General features: G+C 40.0%; 2 protein-coding genes across 3 annotated transcripts; both read right to left on the reverse strand.

Annotated features, from left to right (window-relative positions):
• Positions 1-273: 273 nt before the first annotated feature.
• Positions 274-8,256, reverse strand: abcb9 (ATP-binding cassette, sub-family B (MDR/TAP), member 9). 2 transcript variants are annotated; one of them, XM_044198101.1, is made up of 12 exons: positions 7,345-8,256; positions 6,472-7,173; positions 5,456-5,570; positions 4,892-5,022; positions 4,561-4,766; positions 4,284-4,481; positions 4,034-4,162; positions 3,746-3,934; positions 3,078-3,251; positions 2,261-2,420; positions 1,415-1,551; positions 274-1,293 (listed from the first exon to the last, which is right to left on the reverse strand). In XM_044198101.1, exons 2-12 carry the CDS (start codon positions 7,139-7,141, stop codon positions 976-978), a joined length of 2,427 nt encoding a protein of 808 aa, XP_044054036.1. In that variant the 5' UTR covers positions 7,142-7,173; positions 7,345-8,256; the 3' UTR covers positions 274-975. The 2 variants fall into 2 exon arrangements, with proteins under 2 accessions (XP_044054036.1, XP_044054035.1); XM_044198100.1 differs by having other exon boundaries at positions 6,472-8,256.
• Positions 8,257-9,726: 1,470 nt separating this feature from the next.
• Positions 9,727-14,043, reverse strand: zgc:113436 (uncharacterized protein LOC503528 homolog). The gene is made up of 8 exons (XM_044198102.1): positions 13,683-14,043; positions 12,913-13,106; positions 12,707-12,818; positions 12,465-12,603; positions 12,116-12,170; positions 11,748-12,005; positions 11,552-11,668; positions 9,727-10,349 (listed from the first exon to the last, which is right to left on the reverse strand). The coding sequence occupies exons 1-8, from the start codon at positions 13,849-13,851 to the stop codon at positions 10,092-10,094; spliced, it is 1,302 nt and encodes a 433-aa protein (XP_044054037.1). The 5' UTR covers positions 13,852-14,043; the 3' UTR covers positions 9,727-10,091.
• Between the last annotated feature and the right edge of the window lie 1,739 nt (positions 14,044-15,782).

The following is a 15,782-nucleotide window of genomic DNA, read 5'->3' on the forward strand; positions in this document are numbered from 1 at the left end:
CCTGAGACAGATGGGACTGGCACTAGCTTTGTGCCTGACAGTGGTGTAAGCATGGTTGCTACCAAATTATATTTAAACAACATGATAAATATGAATAGGAAGGTCATACTATTCCATGATACTAGAGAAAACACCCTTCAAAATACGACCAAAGTTTCCCAATCCATGTTTGCATCGACTGGAATCTAAAATTGGGGATTTACAAGGAGACATTAAATGCAGCATTTGGTATTAATCCAACATGTTTCCATAAAAGCCAACATGCAGTATATGTTTTACATTGTTCATTAGATATGTTTATTTACAGTGATTTATACAATTACAATATGTATCTCCAGTGTCATTATTAGATTCATCCTCACTGCAGGCAATCATAGATCTCTATAGTACATTCAGTTCAACAGACAGACACCTGTCTTTGCTTTGTAGTCATTACAGCACTTACTTGTGGAATTACAAAGAAACACAAAGCATTTCCACACATGCTACAGTAAAATCAATATAAAAGCAAAAACAAATCCTGAGGAAGACTTCAGTAAAACAATAATTTATTTGCCTGCAGTGCGATGATGAAGTATTTTTAAAAAAAAACATAACCTTATACAGTACATCAACAGCAACATATTGCCTATTCTTAAAGCTATATCAGTTAGTGTTTTGAATTTCAGTGGCATTGCTCTATATTTTTAACTTATAATGCTACTCAGTTCATCTATAAATGGATCTTAACCTGAACTGATTAAGACATGACAATTTGATCAAATTTCACATAAAATATAAAATATTTCAAGATCCTTCAGTCGAGTGTTTTGTGGTCCTTTTCTGCTCTTTGCATGAAAATGGTTAGACTTTAAGCTACTGCACAAAATATCTTCTACAGTACATATGGTTTGAATCCCAAAATATCCCAAAATGCTATCAACCCTCAAAAACATCCAGCAGTCCAATCCCATTTCCACACACTGCAGTTCATTCTCAGTATTGCACATTGCACTCAGACTCACTGGCGCTGCTGCTGCTTTGTCTTCTCCGCGGCCTTCCACCATCAGACTTCCAGCTGAGTTTTTCGGCTGGGTTCAGGACCTCCGCCCCTGTCTCGATTCCCAGGACCTGCCTCTGCACCAGCTTGTAGTACAGCCCCCCGCTGGCCATGAGCTGACTGTGAGACCCCTGTTCGGCCACACGGCCCCTGTCGATCACGATGATGTTGTCTGCCTTCTCTACTGTGCTGAGCCTATGGGCGATCACCAACACAGTGTGCTCCTGCATGATGTTGTTCAGGGCCTGCTGAACCTGCAGTAGATATAGCAGAGAGCTCTCTGACACATTAAATAGTTTACTAATGTAGTATTTATCGTAGGGCTATATTACTGGATTATAGTGTTGGAATTAGTAAATGTAGCTTTTCACTTACGATGTGTTCACTCTCTGCATCCAGGGCGCTGGTCGCCTCGTCCAGGATAAGAACACGAGGGTTGCGGATGAGCGCTCTTGCAATGGCCACCCTCTGTTTCTGCCCCCCTGACAACTGGGCGCCTTTCTCTCCAACACCTGGGGAATAATCAGGAGCAATAATTCAGCTGCATGACTTCATCTTTATGAAGCACCGATGACAGTTAGCTCCATTTCCTTTCTATAAAACAATAAGTAGTTGCCCATTTGGCCTTTTTATATTTTCGGGGCCATGTTTGACTTTGTTTGAACATTGGGCAAGTAGAGAGGTGACCGGAAATAAGCGTAGAGAGAGGATGGATCTTATGCAACAAAGGTCCCTGGCCAAACTGGAATTGTACTCCAATTCAGTATACACCAGAACAAGTAGGGAGTGGCTGATGAGGTCTGATACTGATATTTTTAGATTAAAACAGCTATTTTGTGTCAATAATAAAGACTGTATCTATACCAATTAAATTTACATAGTACTTTTCAAAACAAAGTAATAATTGAGATGTAACTTGGGACAAGAGCCCATTAAGCCCAAAAACTAACCGTGAGATTTCTAGCAGGAGACCAGCTAGTATGAGAGCAATACATTACAAACTAACCCTAATAGTAAATAGTGAGACTCAGGAAAGTCATGCAAGTGTACATATGGTATAGGAAAAACATAAATCAACCCTTCTCTAACAATAAAACTGACAATTGTCTTTTAGTGTTTATTTCCATTATGATGATCACTGACTAGTGTCGTAGCTTATCTACCTTGTCTATTCCTAATACATCAATGGCTGCCTTATAAATGAACACATATAATAATTACTTGTCTCGTAGCCTTTAGGGAGGGTGGTGATAAAATCGTGAGCATTAGCCTTGGTGGCAGCCTGCTTCACAGCCTCCATGGGGATGTCAGTCAGGCCATAGGTGATGTTCTCCTCAACCGTCCGGGCAAACAGCACAGGCTCTTGGCCCACAAGAGCTACCTGCAGAAACAAAATGACAAATGGATGGCTTTATGTGAGAAAGACCTACACCAAACAACAATGAATTGATCCTAGTAACTAGGATGGTGTGTAGCAAAAGTAGGATATAGCTTATCCCTCCGTGCCACAGAGCTCCATTGTTGTCCAAAAACTATTAAAAACACATCAGTGAGCCACACTGTTGCACTTGGTGACATGTTCCTTCATTACAAGTAACATGGCCACTGTTTATTTTTGTGATCTCTAATACACCGTCCTGCTGCCCATAAATACTCACTAGAGCACCAAAAGTGTATTAATCCACGGCTGAAAATAGTCCCAAAAAATGAGCAACATATGCTAAAAACTACAGTGTCCAGCAGTTTTAGGAAACTACCTAGCTCTTTTAAAAAAATAATTATTAGTTTTTAGAAATAAGTAGGAACCACAGACTTATATACAGTCTATGGCAGGAACCAATAGGCTTGGGTTTGAGCACCACAAACAGGGTTGGAAAGTTGGAAAGTACTGAAAGACAGACTAACACATTGTTAGCTTTGGTCTTTGGAGGTTAGTTGACAATAAGACAAATAAAGAATAACGTCAGTCTTTTAAAAAGGACATGTTCTTGCCTGTCCTAAATGTTGAACTCTATCAATTACACTAATGTAGACTGACCTTGGAGTGGAGGTAGTCGTGCTGGACGGTGTGAACTGGCTTCCCATCCAGCAGCACTTGGCCTTGCTGAGGAAGGTAGAAGTTTTCCAGCAGACTCACACAGGAGCTCTTTCCACTGCCCGAAGGTCCCACAAGGGCGGTCACCTCCCCAGGCCGCAGGGTGAATGACACTCCCTGCAAAACACACCAATTCAGGAAGGGATTTCTTTTTTCAACCTTCAAAATGTCCCACCATAAAAAGTTGAGAGATATATATAGTAAAAAATAAGGGTTTTCAAGGCTAAAGGGCAACTGATTTTTGGATTGGTGTTAATAATAGCTGATATTTGCACATATTTTAATTATCTTCAAATATGGTTATTATTGTGTTCAAATAATCTAAAAATAGCAAAATTGTAATGCTGCCGATTCCCCCAGAACTGTGTTCCTGACAGGATACAAAACCTTGTACAAAAATACTTAATGATACTTAAAAATTTAAATAAAAGGCTTTTTCTGGCCCCATATTTTAGCAAACATATACAATATATCAGTCTAACCCTGGTATCAATGGCATCTGAGTGAATTAGAAGTGACATGACCCCAACTCTGCTGCCAGTTTTGATTAGTGTAAAGAGTTATAGACAGTTTCTCAACACATTATGGCAGTAAGATCCCTCAGAACAAACCTTTAGAATATCAAGCTCAGGGCGCGTTGGGTAGGCAAACGTGATGTCTTTAAATTCGACCAGGCCAGTGCATGTGTCGGGAGCCTCTGTGCCATCAGCTGTGTGTTTGGGTTTCCTGTCCAGGTACTCGAAAACCTTCTCAGCAGCTCCAACTCCCTGCATGAGGCCCGTGTACACCGATGCTATACTCTGAAAGATAAACCACACATGACATCGGTTAAGGGGATTAGCGTCTCGTAAGTGTTCATACACACATAATGAAAGCGATTAACAAAACAGATGAAATACCTCAAGACATTCTCCAATTTCGAGCATGTATATGAAAAAAGATATCAAGGCACCACTACTCATCTGACCGCTTACTACAAGGTGGCCGCCATAGTAGAGGATAGCAACCTCTAAAGCAAGCTCTGAGATCTGAAAAACACACACGAACGCAATTGATGCCCATACTGTAACATACATGTGTCCATAAATAAATTATATTTTCCAAAACAGATTTAGAGCTTCATTTGAAGGGGCAACTGCTGATACCTACACAACTGGACCACATGTAGCAAGCATAGGCCAGGGCTTGTTTTTTGTTGAGCTGGAACATGAACAAAAGCTTGGCGTAGTAGGAGTCGGCCTCCCCACACTCATTGGCAAAGCTCCGTACTGTCCTCATGGCTGAAATGGTTTCTTCTGCAACTTTATTGGCCTCTGCAAGGGTTGTTTGCACCTCTTTGGTTAATTTCTGGAAAGAAAAACACAAAGAAGTTAAATGAATCTTATCTGCAGATTAAATGATCGACACAGACACAAAACTACTTCACCTTGTAGTATTCGCCATAACCTTTAGAGACGAGGGCGATGAAAGGGAATCCCATGATGGTCACTAGTGTGAGCTTCCAGGACATCCCAAACATGAAGATGAAGAAGCCAGCGCCCTTGATGATGCTCCGCAGGAAGATGTTGATATTCTGGGAGATGAGGTCACTCACCTGGGTGGTGTCAGCTGACAGACGCGAAATGATGTCACCTACAGGGTGATATAGGCATGTAATTACATTAGAAGGACTGCTCTTTAAATGAAGAAGACCCACATACAGAGTGAGAAATCAATAATACACATGGAGGGATGGACGTATAGTGTTCCTACATCACCTGTATGGTTTTCATCAAAAAAGGCAATTTCCTGCCTCATCAGGGTTCTGAAGAGATGGTTCCTGAGCCGCAGATTTAATCTCGCAAAAGTCAGGGTGAAGACTCCTCCACGTACTCCCATTGCAATTGAACTGAGGAGAGAGTAAAGATGTCATAAAGCGTTTAAGTCTCTTTTAAGTTTGGCAAATGTGACAAATGTGACGTCCTGGCTTAAAATCTAGTCAAGTGACTTTGTCATATGTCAGCATTATATCATCACATTCTTTCCTGATCCCTCTCATCTCTGCCCAACAATGGCAAAATGTCAAAACAATTATAATTACTGTTACAGTAAAAAAAAAAACATTAGCTTCCTGGTTGGCAACACTTTCATATATAAATAATATATATGTCACCTTATATTGATCTGTAATTATAGTGTCTCTCTAAGGCCAGTTATTGTATTTTTAAAATGAACACAGGAGTGATCCTGTGTTCATGATGACTAGGGACATGGGACGATATGAAAATGTATTTTATCATTATCCCAATGAAGGAAATTCACCACAATCAACTTATACTCACCTGGCAAAGGCCAGTATTGACAGTGTGATCACAGGCTTAGCGAAGTACTCCAAGCTCTGGTGAACCACAATGCTGTCTATTGCTTTCCCATAGTAGTAAGGTATGAAGGCCTCACCTGTGGAGAGAGACCGGAATATAATCTAAGGGCTGTCCACGTATTTTTGGGTCTTAGTGGAACTCATTTTTCATGCGTGTAATGTCATCAATAATCAAGATGCTTAGTGAAAACTTTTGTGAGATATTTGTTTTGAGTAAAAAGTGGTTAAGAATAAAAAAGATTTAATTGTCAACTGTTTTGATAATCAATTTATATTCTCTGCTTCCAGCTTCTCAGTTGTAAGGATTTTCTGCTTTTCTTTGTCTTATGTGATAATGAACTAAATTTCTTCAGAACGAATCTGAAAACGTCCCCTTGTGCTCTGGGACACTTTGATGGACATTTGTCTCTATTTTCTGACATTTCATAGACCAAAGGATTAATGAAAATAATCGACAGACTAATCAATAATAAAAAATAGTTGCAGCCCTTGTTAAGAGGGTTAACCTTGTTAATTTATACTGTTGGGAGTCGTTTTGAAGGCGAGGTGTTTTGAAGCTTATTATGTGAGTTGATATGTAATTTGTCCTGAAAAACACTGCACCCACAAATGCACTACATCTTCGATAAAGTGCTATAAGATCATTCCACCTCTGTTCCTATCTCTAATTATGTTTCTTTTTTTCTCTGTGGTATAAAATGAGGAAAACAAAGTCCTTGTATTTTTTTTATATTTTGACACTGAAGTTTACTACTGTTACTGCTACTATTGCACTTAGTTGCTCTTGATGAGAGCAAAGATAAAAGTGCTGTATAATCTGGAATGAGTAAAACAGTCATAACCTACAGACTCTGTACTTAAACTAAATTGCCATAGAAAGACTCTGTTGAGCTATTGCACATGAGTGTTGCAATCCTTTGTAACAGACAAGTGTAAACACTGGTTGGACTGGTTTATATTACTGTCAAGGACACTCACACACAGCAGAGATGAGGAGGAAGAGGATGGCTACAGACAGCAGCCCACCATCCTTTCTGCAGTAATTCAGCAGACGTCCCAGTGTAGCCCCAGAGCTGGTCTTCTTCTCCTGCTTTCCCTCCTCCTCCTTCTTCTTTCTCTCACACCCCACCTCCTGCTCCTCCTCACCAGCTGTCTCCACCAGCTTTTCAGTGTCATCAGAGGCCCCTTCTCCTCCACTGCTGCTGTTGTGACAGCTCGCCGAGTTGGACTCCTTCCCCAGCAGCATCCAGAGCAGCATGACACCCAGAGAGGAGGCACAAGTCCAGCATATCAGGCTCAGGAACCAGGGCTGGTGGGTCAGAGGGCCCAGCTCGGTCAGCATCAGCATCTTGGCCAGGGTGTAGGTGATGACGATCAGGCAGATTAGGACAATGAGGGTGGTGACTTTAGCAACCCTCTGTGGGCCATCTTCTCTATTCCATGACACCCCTATGGAGGCTCCCAGCAGCAGGGAGGCTCTAAGCAGTACAGTCCCCCAGAGGTCCAACGCTGACTGGAGGATGTTGTAGTTCAGGGCATCCTTTTTGAATATGCTCAAGTGTGATCCGTGTGTGTATAGAACAGTGGTGACAACCACATCCAGTAGGATGTACAGCACAGTGCAGCTCACAGCTACTTTGATGCCCATGTTGATTATCAGGATAGAGTATTAGTGTTTAACTGTCCCAGGTAATAACAATAAATGGCCAAGTGGTTAGTAGCTAGATTAAAACGTAGGAAATCTGGCCAAAATGTAAATCAGGCCTTACATTCAGACACACGATGATACATACAGCAAAAAAATCATTCTAGGATATCTTTAGATATTTTAGTTATTTTCTTGACACTTACTTTTATTTTGAAGGAATTTACTTCCGGTTTTCTGCGGCTCGCGGACACGGGGGGAAAATATGAGGTAGTCCCGTAATAACAAGTTAAATTTAAGCTGTCACTACGCTGTACAAGCTTGTCCCGTACGGTTGCAACATCAGTCTGATCAGTCCACTACATTATTAGCTAGCTATGTAAGTTAGCTTTTAGCAGACGGTGAGCGGTGTTGCGTCATGTTTCAAATGTCCCACGTTATAAATCCCTTAATGTCCGGCCAGGTGTCCACGGGAACATTAAATAATTTACTATAGTCTCTCTCTAGTCATAATAAAATGCACAGTAGCGTATCGATGGTACTTACTAAGAGACAGCACCCACGTCTCAAACTGAGTTAAGTTAGGTTTAAGAGAATGAACCGACATTAGAGTAAAGTGGACCGGTATCAAAGATCGTCTATGTTACAGAGGATTCAGATTTTGCAGGTATCTGACAACCACAAACTAAGACAGGTGTCATAATGTAAAAACGCAAATGCAAATGACGGCTTCATGTAATATACATTTGGACTTTCTTGTGATCTGAATCAATTAAGTGATGGAGCTGAGTCTGAACCACCCAACAACCGAAAGAGGAAATGTGGAAACTGAAAATAATCTGATGTATCAGCTCGGAAATGACTCGCCCTCCTTACCCTCCTCTTAACTGGACAGCTTCACCGAAAATTACGTCAGTATTATATGTAAATACAAAATTGCACTTGGCATCAATGAATTCAGTGACATTAAAAAGAGAAGCCCTCTCACAATTTTCACATAAATAAAACCAGCAACCAGAGTGGCCTGATATTTTCAAAATTAGACTTTACATTGTCCACTTTTCCTTAAAATTTGGAATTGCATGTGTCCATTCAATGAGTTTGTAATTGTAGTCTGTGTTAAGTGTCACTGAGTCTATTAAAAGGAGGCAGAATGATACCTCTTCACTTTTTACCTCTCTGACCTCAGTTGTTGCGGAAGTGAACGTTGTGTGGCTCCTCCCACCACGTATTTTAGGGAGTGTTCAAGAGCTGCGTGTAGCAAACACCAACATTGAGAAATTGGTCAGTGATCCTCCACAGTGTAATGAGTGAACAATACAGTCTGTGGTGAAAAAGAAAGAAAAGTCCCCTGTTCCTGCCATTTTGAATTTTACTTGTTCAAGTCAATAAAACAATTGTAATCCTCTTATGATAGTTTGTCACAAAAACTCATAGTGGGCACTAAAAATAGTATGTTACGTTCTACAGGAGTGATAGAGATTAATCATTTTAGTACTAATAGATTAAAGGTGTCTAAAAGTACAGTAAATAGTGATGTTTATGTTATTTCTGATTTATATGTGGAGTATGTAAGTGGGCATCAAGACTTTACACCCAGCCTTTTTTTAAAGCTGCAATAATCAATATTTTTCATATTGACAGTAGATCAAATGAATGTGAAATGGTTGTTTGTAGTGACTAGGGATGGGACGATATACGATTTTATCGGGATTGGGATAAAAAACACTCAAGATAAGTTGATCGTGGTGAATTTCCATTATTGGGATAATCATGAATATCCTCACAGGAGTGACTTGAAAAAGCCGTCTAGCTCGCTAACATACGGTCCTGTATTGATTTCCTGATTTATTATGAATTGCCAAGGTTTGGCGCTCTCTAGGCCACAAGGCCAGCAGTACTGTTTGATGACAAGAGTGCAACAGTGTGGTTCGGGTTTTTTTTTTTTTTACTATAATGGGTCCAAAGTAGGACAGTTTGACTATGCCACAATGTCAGTTGGACTTTATTTTTGCTAAAGGATAATTCCTGTATTTCTTAAGTCAGGGGTAAATTATATATACTGATGCAACTGATTGTTGTCTGTACCGTCTGACATCATGGTAGACAAGTGAAAAATAGAGCCTGATTTAAATTTTTTTAATAGACTTAAAGAGAATTAAGTCACAACTCTGCAGTTCCCCTCAGCTCTACGCAGCGTCTTTCTGTTCCATGTCTTGGTTTCACAACACACAACTTGTGCAACATAAGGACTTACAACAGTCGAGTGGCCATAAACACGACAAATGTTGCTCTGTGGCTGCTCGGTGTGTTAATAGGCAACTGTTTGCTATCGCGTTAACAACTTTAAATCGTCATAAATATGTCAGATGTTGTGTTTTCAGCTTGTGGCCAGCATGTGCTTAATTTCTATTTTCTGCAATGATGACAGCAGGCCCAAGGTCTGTCCACAAATATAAATCACTATGCAATATAATATGTACTTGTACATATCCGGTTATTTAAAGATTCCACTTGACAGTAACAAATGCTCATAAACTCATGAGCAATATTTAATTTCCCATCACGTAATGACTACACACCAAGGCTACAAAAACGAAACCATACCTTTATTTTAAAGTAAAATCTATTGTATGACAACAAATAAGTTAACATCATTTTCATGGGAAAAAACATTATTTTGTAGGTAAATAGGGGGAAAAGCTCAACAATTCACATGGGTTAATGTTCACTGCCTTTTCTTTGGCCAGTGGATTCTGTTTCTAGGTGTGAGATTCATCTACAAGTGAAACATGACGTTCAACTGACATGAGCATTAGTAGCACTAATCATCACACTCATTTCACCAACACCTGGATTTCCATCTTCTGCCCAAGACTTCAGGCAACTCATGACCGCATGTAGTCGTGCTCCACTGATGTGTCCTCTTTACAGTCTTTTCAAACTGTCCTCTTCAGTGGACGTTGGACTCAGCTAAGTGATACGCTAACTCCGTCTTTATGTCTTCTGAGCTGCTTTGCTCGGTGGCCAGCACCGTCTCGACAGGAAAAGACAAATATAAACTCTCTTTCAGTTTTTTCGGGGAGGGTGAGTCTCCTGCACCAAACAGAGGATCTGCCATTTTAAAGGTCATCGAGGGCATGTTATGTGTCCTGCGTTTGGCGTTCTTCTTCTTCTCTTGTTTGTAGGCTGCGTTCATATTGGCTATCACCTGGAAGTGAAACGCACACGTTCAGACCAAGCAAAAGGGATGCAAAAAAAGTTAAAAGAACAAAACAAATCTAAAACATCTGAGCTGAATATTTTCTCTCCATATCTACCATTTTACACCCAGCCAGTTATGTTAATGTCTTACACACATTAATGGGCTGAATTGGTTATTTGTGAATATTTCTGTCAACAAGATTGTTGTTGCATAACACGTGGGTAACACTAGTGTTAACTCTGTATCTTAAATAATTGATAAGAGTTTCTGTGACAGGAACTTGTGGTGTAAAGTTTCTGAATACAAGACTGTGTTCAAAAGAACGGTGCATAAACATCACCATGACAACGTCATGTGCAACATGTCATGGTACATGTCAGGTAACATGTCTGGGGGACATAAAAAAGAAACATAATGAAATGATGACATGATATTTACAATGGATAAAATGACTGTGTGTGATGTGAAATGTGCTGCTCAAAGAAATGAACCCACAAAGAATTATTACCAAACACTGCAGACTCCCTCAGTTCTATGGAGCTTTTTCACTTCTTTTAGTTCGATGTTTTGGTTTTCTGGGCCAGAAACTCTGCTCTCATCAACAGCTGTTTTCAGCAAGAAAGCTTTGGTGACAAATAGTGTGGCATTTAGCAGCTAAAGAGCCAGAGACCAAAACAGAGTTAAAAAGGGAGTGAAAATTGGACAGAAATACAACCCCAAATGAACGCTAATTTTGCTCTGTGTCAGCCTGGTGTGTAAATAGGCAACTGTTTGCTAACATGTTTGCCATAACAACTTGATAAAGGCGATGATACACCAGTGTTTGTCAGCTAGTTCTGCTGCCCCCAAGTTTAAATGTCCCTTAAAACTGTGCATCTTCAGTGGTGACCTCATGCTATGTAACTAAAAAGTCCAAACAATAAAAACAATAAAACATTTTTAACAAACCGGCCTTTCTGCATGCCTTATCAAATCATACTACCGGTCTCTCCATTATTAATAGAGCATTTGTTTGCATTTAAGATTGAGCCCTCACTCTATAACATCCAGTACATCCCAAAAACAAAACATCACACTAAGAACGTATCGACACCCTTTCGTGGGACCTTTAAAGTCGCAGCAATGAGAATCATCATTCCTGAACTTGTGTCAAAACCCACAAAGCAGTGTCTGATTGTAATAGTGCAAGACAAAACAATGAGAATTACCAGCTGCTTCACAGAGTTCTGCTGCTCCTGCATTATGGTCATGTATGTCGAGGCCTTCTCCTTTGTGGAATACGTGTCCTGCTCTTGGTCATCATAATTCAGCGGGCTCAATGCAGTCTTGAAGAAAGGAATTAAAATTAGCAAGCAGAAACGAACCACACTGTTAGAAATGTCGTTCTTGACAATGGAGCCTTACCTCGTTTGGTAAATTAGCTTTCCTGTTGAACATGAGGGAGTAAGGGGTGAACTTGGTCGTAGGGTTGGTGGATGTCCTAAACAGAAACAGGACGGGGTCCAGGAAGTCGTCCCATTCAGCCTGCTTCTCCGTTACCATCTGCACAATGGCTTCCTTCAGTAAAGGACTTGTGCAGTCGTGGAGCGGGTTGAGCTGAGTTTGATCCAGACGAGAAACCTTCTGCACGATGCTCCACCTGTCGCACAGCAGCTTTGTCACCTAGAAAACACCAGTAAGGGCACTGATAATACTGGCCCACAACAGCGCTACAATCTCTGATCCTTTTATTGATCTGTTTATCTTAATAAACTTTGGGACTCACATCTCACCTCATCACAGAAGTCAGCATTCTGCGTGCACACTATTGTTTTAGGGGCACCAAACCTGATTGAACGGAGAACGGAATGAGTTCAATGTCAGGTTAAAAAATACTGTAATGTTGTGGGCATCAACATGGGTCCGAATAAAATGCCAGCATCCCGAGAAAGATTTGGACACAATTGGGGCATGAATAAAGTTCTATCAAAAACATTCAATAATTTGGTTTTGAGGGACATGAAAATGGTCTCATGTAAAGGACTAAACAAAACATACTGGCAAATGACATCTAAATACATCAGTAGATTACAATGGTAAAACCCTTGTTTCAACCTCAGTATTCAAGATTCAAGTTTTTACCTGTATATGCATTTGGAAATACATCTCGCAACAGAGAGAGCATCTGTCTTTTGCACTGGAAAAGCTTCTGGCCATTTACTAAAGTAATCAATGAGGACTGTAACATTAGTGCTGCCTTGCCGGGTCTCTGGAAAAGGCCCTGGTGAAGAGAAGAGGAAATCAGACAGCAGGTCTCAAAGTGTGGAAAGAAATTATTCGAAAGAAAAAAAATATCATTTGATGAAATTAATTGAGGCAAAAACCTATAATGTCAATCCCAACAATATCCCATGGTGCGTCCACTTTTATAGGCCGGACAGTCCTTGCCAGGTTTTTATTCCTCTCTGTGTGCTGACAGGTCTCACATACTTTAATCTGAAACAGGAAACCGTTATCGGTAAGGTTAGACCTTATTATCATTATGTCCCAGTGATGTTAACTGAACGCTGAAGACATAAAGATGTATTACCCAATCCACTACGTCCTTGATGATCCCCAGCCAGTAGTATTTGCTCTGGATCCTGTTGACAGTCTTCTTTTGGCCCAGGTGATGGCCGATGTCATTGAAGTGGCAGTCGAGAAAAATCTGCCTCTTCCTCTCAGCCTCTATCACCACTTCCCTCTTCTCTTCTTTCTTGGGTCCCACATAGTACAGCTTGCCCTCTAGAATGAGGATATGAATGAAGAGTGGGACATGCTGTGGCATACTTTTGGTATTCCGACAATAAGAGGTTCCTGAATACCCCTTCATGAATATGTGTGGCGTACAGAGAGAACGTCACACCATACTTCATTAAAAAAATGTGTATTTAACGTTGTTTTGCTTGTCTTTAAAAGGTAGACATACAGCAGTTGAGGTCCACCCTCCAGTTTGGCATACACTCTATTTACCAAACACCACTTACCTCCACAAAATCTTAACTTTTAAAATGTGTTCAAATGTTGTTCCCATAAAGCACCTAACACCTAACTTACAGCCAGTTATACCAGATATACAGTGGTGGTTAGAGTGAACCACTAAGTTAGTGAGCAGAATTTTGTACAGGCTCCCACAGATTCATATAATATCTTACGTCATGTCCTATAAGGTATACAAATGAAGAAAAGTAAGGCGAATTTAAATTGCCAAGTTTTTTTAATGGAAGTTCGTGATGCCAACAGACGACTGGAGCTAGAGGAAAGCAATGCATTCTCGGTGGGGTTTCCATTGGTAAATTAAGGTTGTAAAATAACCCTTACCATCAATGATAAATTTCTGGGCGTATCTTTTGAGATTCTTCTTTCGTAAAGGATTCATCGTCTGAGGAAAGCAGCCTTTAGCCACAAAAGTGTAAATGTCACCGAGTTTATTGGAACTGGATTCAACCACCTCCTCCTCAGCCACTTGCAACGACTCCACGCTTAACATTTCCGCTTAGACTTTACAAATTACTACAGACAGCGATAATACACCTCAATAAACATAAATATTCTGGTTGCCAATCGGCATATTTAGCAGCAGTGCTAGCTACTGCTAACGAAGACAGATAATCCACAACAAACTCACAACAGGATGAAGACACAAAGCGTGTGCATGTCTTCTTTCTCTTCTTCTACTGATCCATTTATGCGGTTGGTATCCAACTTTTTGCATTAGCGCCCTCTCTTGACAACGAATGGTACTTCATGCCAGCCCTGCTTTAAAAAAATGGGAAATTTCTACAAATCTATTGATGTCCAGTTTGAAAGTTTTATTTTGAATATCTTGACCGGAACCATTAGTATGCTACTGTGTTTTCCCCATGGATACATCGGGTACATTCATGGTTTTCTATTGACTACGGCTGTCAGGAGGTCACGACCGACCGTGTTCATTGTCATCAAGTGGCCACAGTGAGTAACTACAACTGTACACTCTCCATGGGAAATAATATACTATTAAATGACATAATTCTTAGAAATGTCCATTACTTTACCACATAACGAAATATAACAGCAAGTAACAGTAAGTACTACATCTGGGTATGTTCTTTCCACCTACATACGTGAAACTTGACAGAATAGTGGTCACAATGTGTCCTGTCTGTTGCTGACGTTGCAATCGTGTCTTTATAGTGTATTTATAGTAGTGTATTTCTGTCTTCTAGTTGTCGCAATGTGTGACTACAACTGCCAATTTGGCAATAACATTATCAGCACTAGTACACGAGTGTTAAAAGTGCACATTCACATACTCCATCTATTATTGCCAATGGAGAACGAGCAGTTGTAGTTATTCACTTGTAGATTACAAACACATCAAGGCACACACAATAGCATAGTGGCATCATGAATGTATTAAGAGAGCTCAAGAGTTCATAACAGTACATCCATTATTCCGTATTGCTACGGTAAGACAGAGGTGTTATTACATAGTATGACCACTTGAGTGCAGTGGTCATAAACGCTGTCATGGCAACCATTAACCAAACGTCAAGGCAGACACGATAGCATACTTACACTTCCGGTGAAGTATTTCAAAATAAAATGTTCTAAACAGACCGAGATGTAGTTTACATACTGTCACCACTTGAGGGTAATAAACCGCTGATAATTACAAAAAGTAGCAACTCTAACCAAGCGTTAAGTCAGACAATAAAGTGCTTCCAGTAGTAAACTTCAAAATAAAAGTTCATAAATAGACAAGTGTAGTTACATAGGCTACTGTAACCACAGGACGTCAATGAACATTCATGATTACACACTCATCACAGCCATGTTAGCCTAACATTAGAGCAAAGTTAGCTTTATCTTCCTAAAAAAAAAAAATGACAGCCTTTTAAGGATAATCACAATGGCTTTTGACCATAACATCTTCAGGATTTAAGACCTTGGTGTCAAATTTGCTGTCTTAAATTGTTGGTTTGCAAATATGTTTTAGCCTCTAAGTGTGACTGCGGTTTGACTATAGACCAGATTGCCCTGACTTTAAATTTGTTTTAAGTCTATACAGTCCTTGTCATACTTTTTGACTCACCGGCCAATGGGACTGGTAGATGAAAAAAATCCACCGGCCAAGCATATTTTTTACCAGCCAAAATAATAAATTGCTTTTTTGTGTCACATATATATTTGTTTCAGTACATTTCATTGAGATAATAAGGTATTATGTTGATTACAAACATAAAGAAGATGCCAGAGCAAATTTTAAAGCAAAATTGTTTGAATATATTGATCAAAGGTTAATCAATTCAAGCCTGAATGCAACTCAAGAAGTCTTGATCTCAATATTCTACTAAAGTATTTGCTATTAAATGTACTTAAGGATCAAACACAAAAGTAATGGGACAAACACAGGACTTTCACCCAGAAGACGGGGGT

This window comes from Siniperca chuatsi, linkage group LG5, assembly GCF_020085105.1.
Source record: "Siniperca chuatsi isolate FFG_IHB_CAS linkage group LG5, ASM2008510v1, whole genome shotgun sequence".
NCBI lineage: Eukaryota > Metazoa > Chordata > Actinopteri > Centrarchiformes > Sinipercidae > Siniperca > Siniperca chuatsi.

Coding starts and splice junctions, on each gene's coding strand:
- abcb9 (XM_044198101.1), bottom strand. CDS start 7,141: ATGGGCATCAAAGTAGCTGTGAGCTGCACTGTGCTGTACATCCTACTG. Junction 5,571..6,471: donor CCTCCTCATCTCTGCTGTGT/GTGAGTGTCCTT, acceptor CTCTCTCCACAG/GTGAGGCCTTCATACCTTAC. Junction 4,163..4,283: donor GCTACATGTGGTCCAGTTGT/GTAGGTATCAGC, acceptor TGTGTTTTTCAG/ATCTCAGAGCTTGCTTTAGA.
- zgc:113436 (XM_044198102.1), bottom strand. CDS start 13,851: ATGTTAAGCGTGGAGTCGTTGCAAGTGGCTGAGGAGGAGGTGGTTGAA. Junction 12,604..12,706: donor TGTTGGGATTGACATTATAG/GTTTTTGCCTCA, acceptor TCTCTTCACCAG/GGCCTTTTCCAGAGACCCGG. Junction 12,171..12,464: donor ATTTCCAAATGCATATACAG/GTAAAAACTTGA, acceptor CCGTTCAATCAG/GTTTGGTGCCCCTAAAACAA.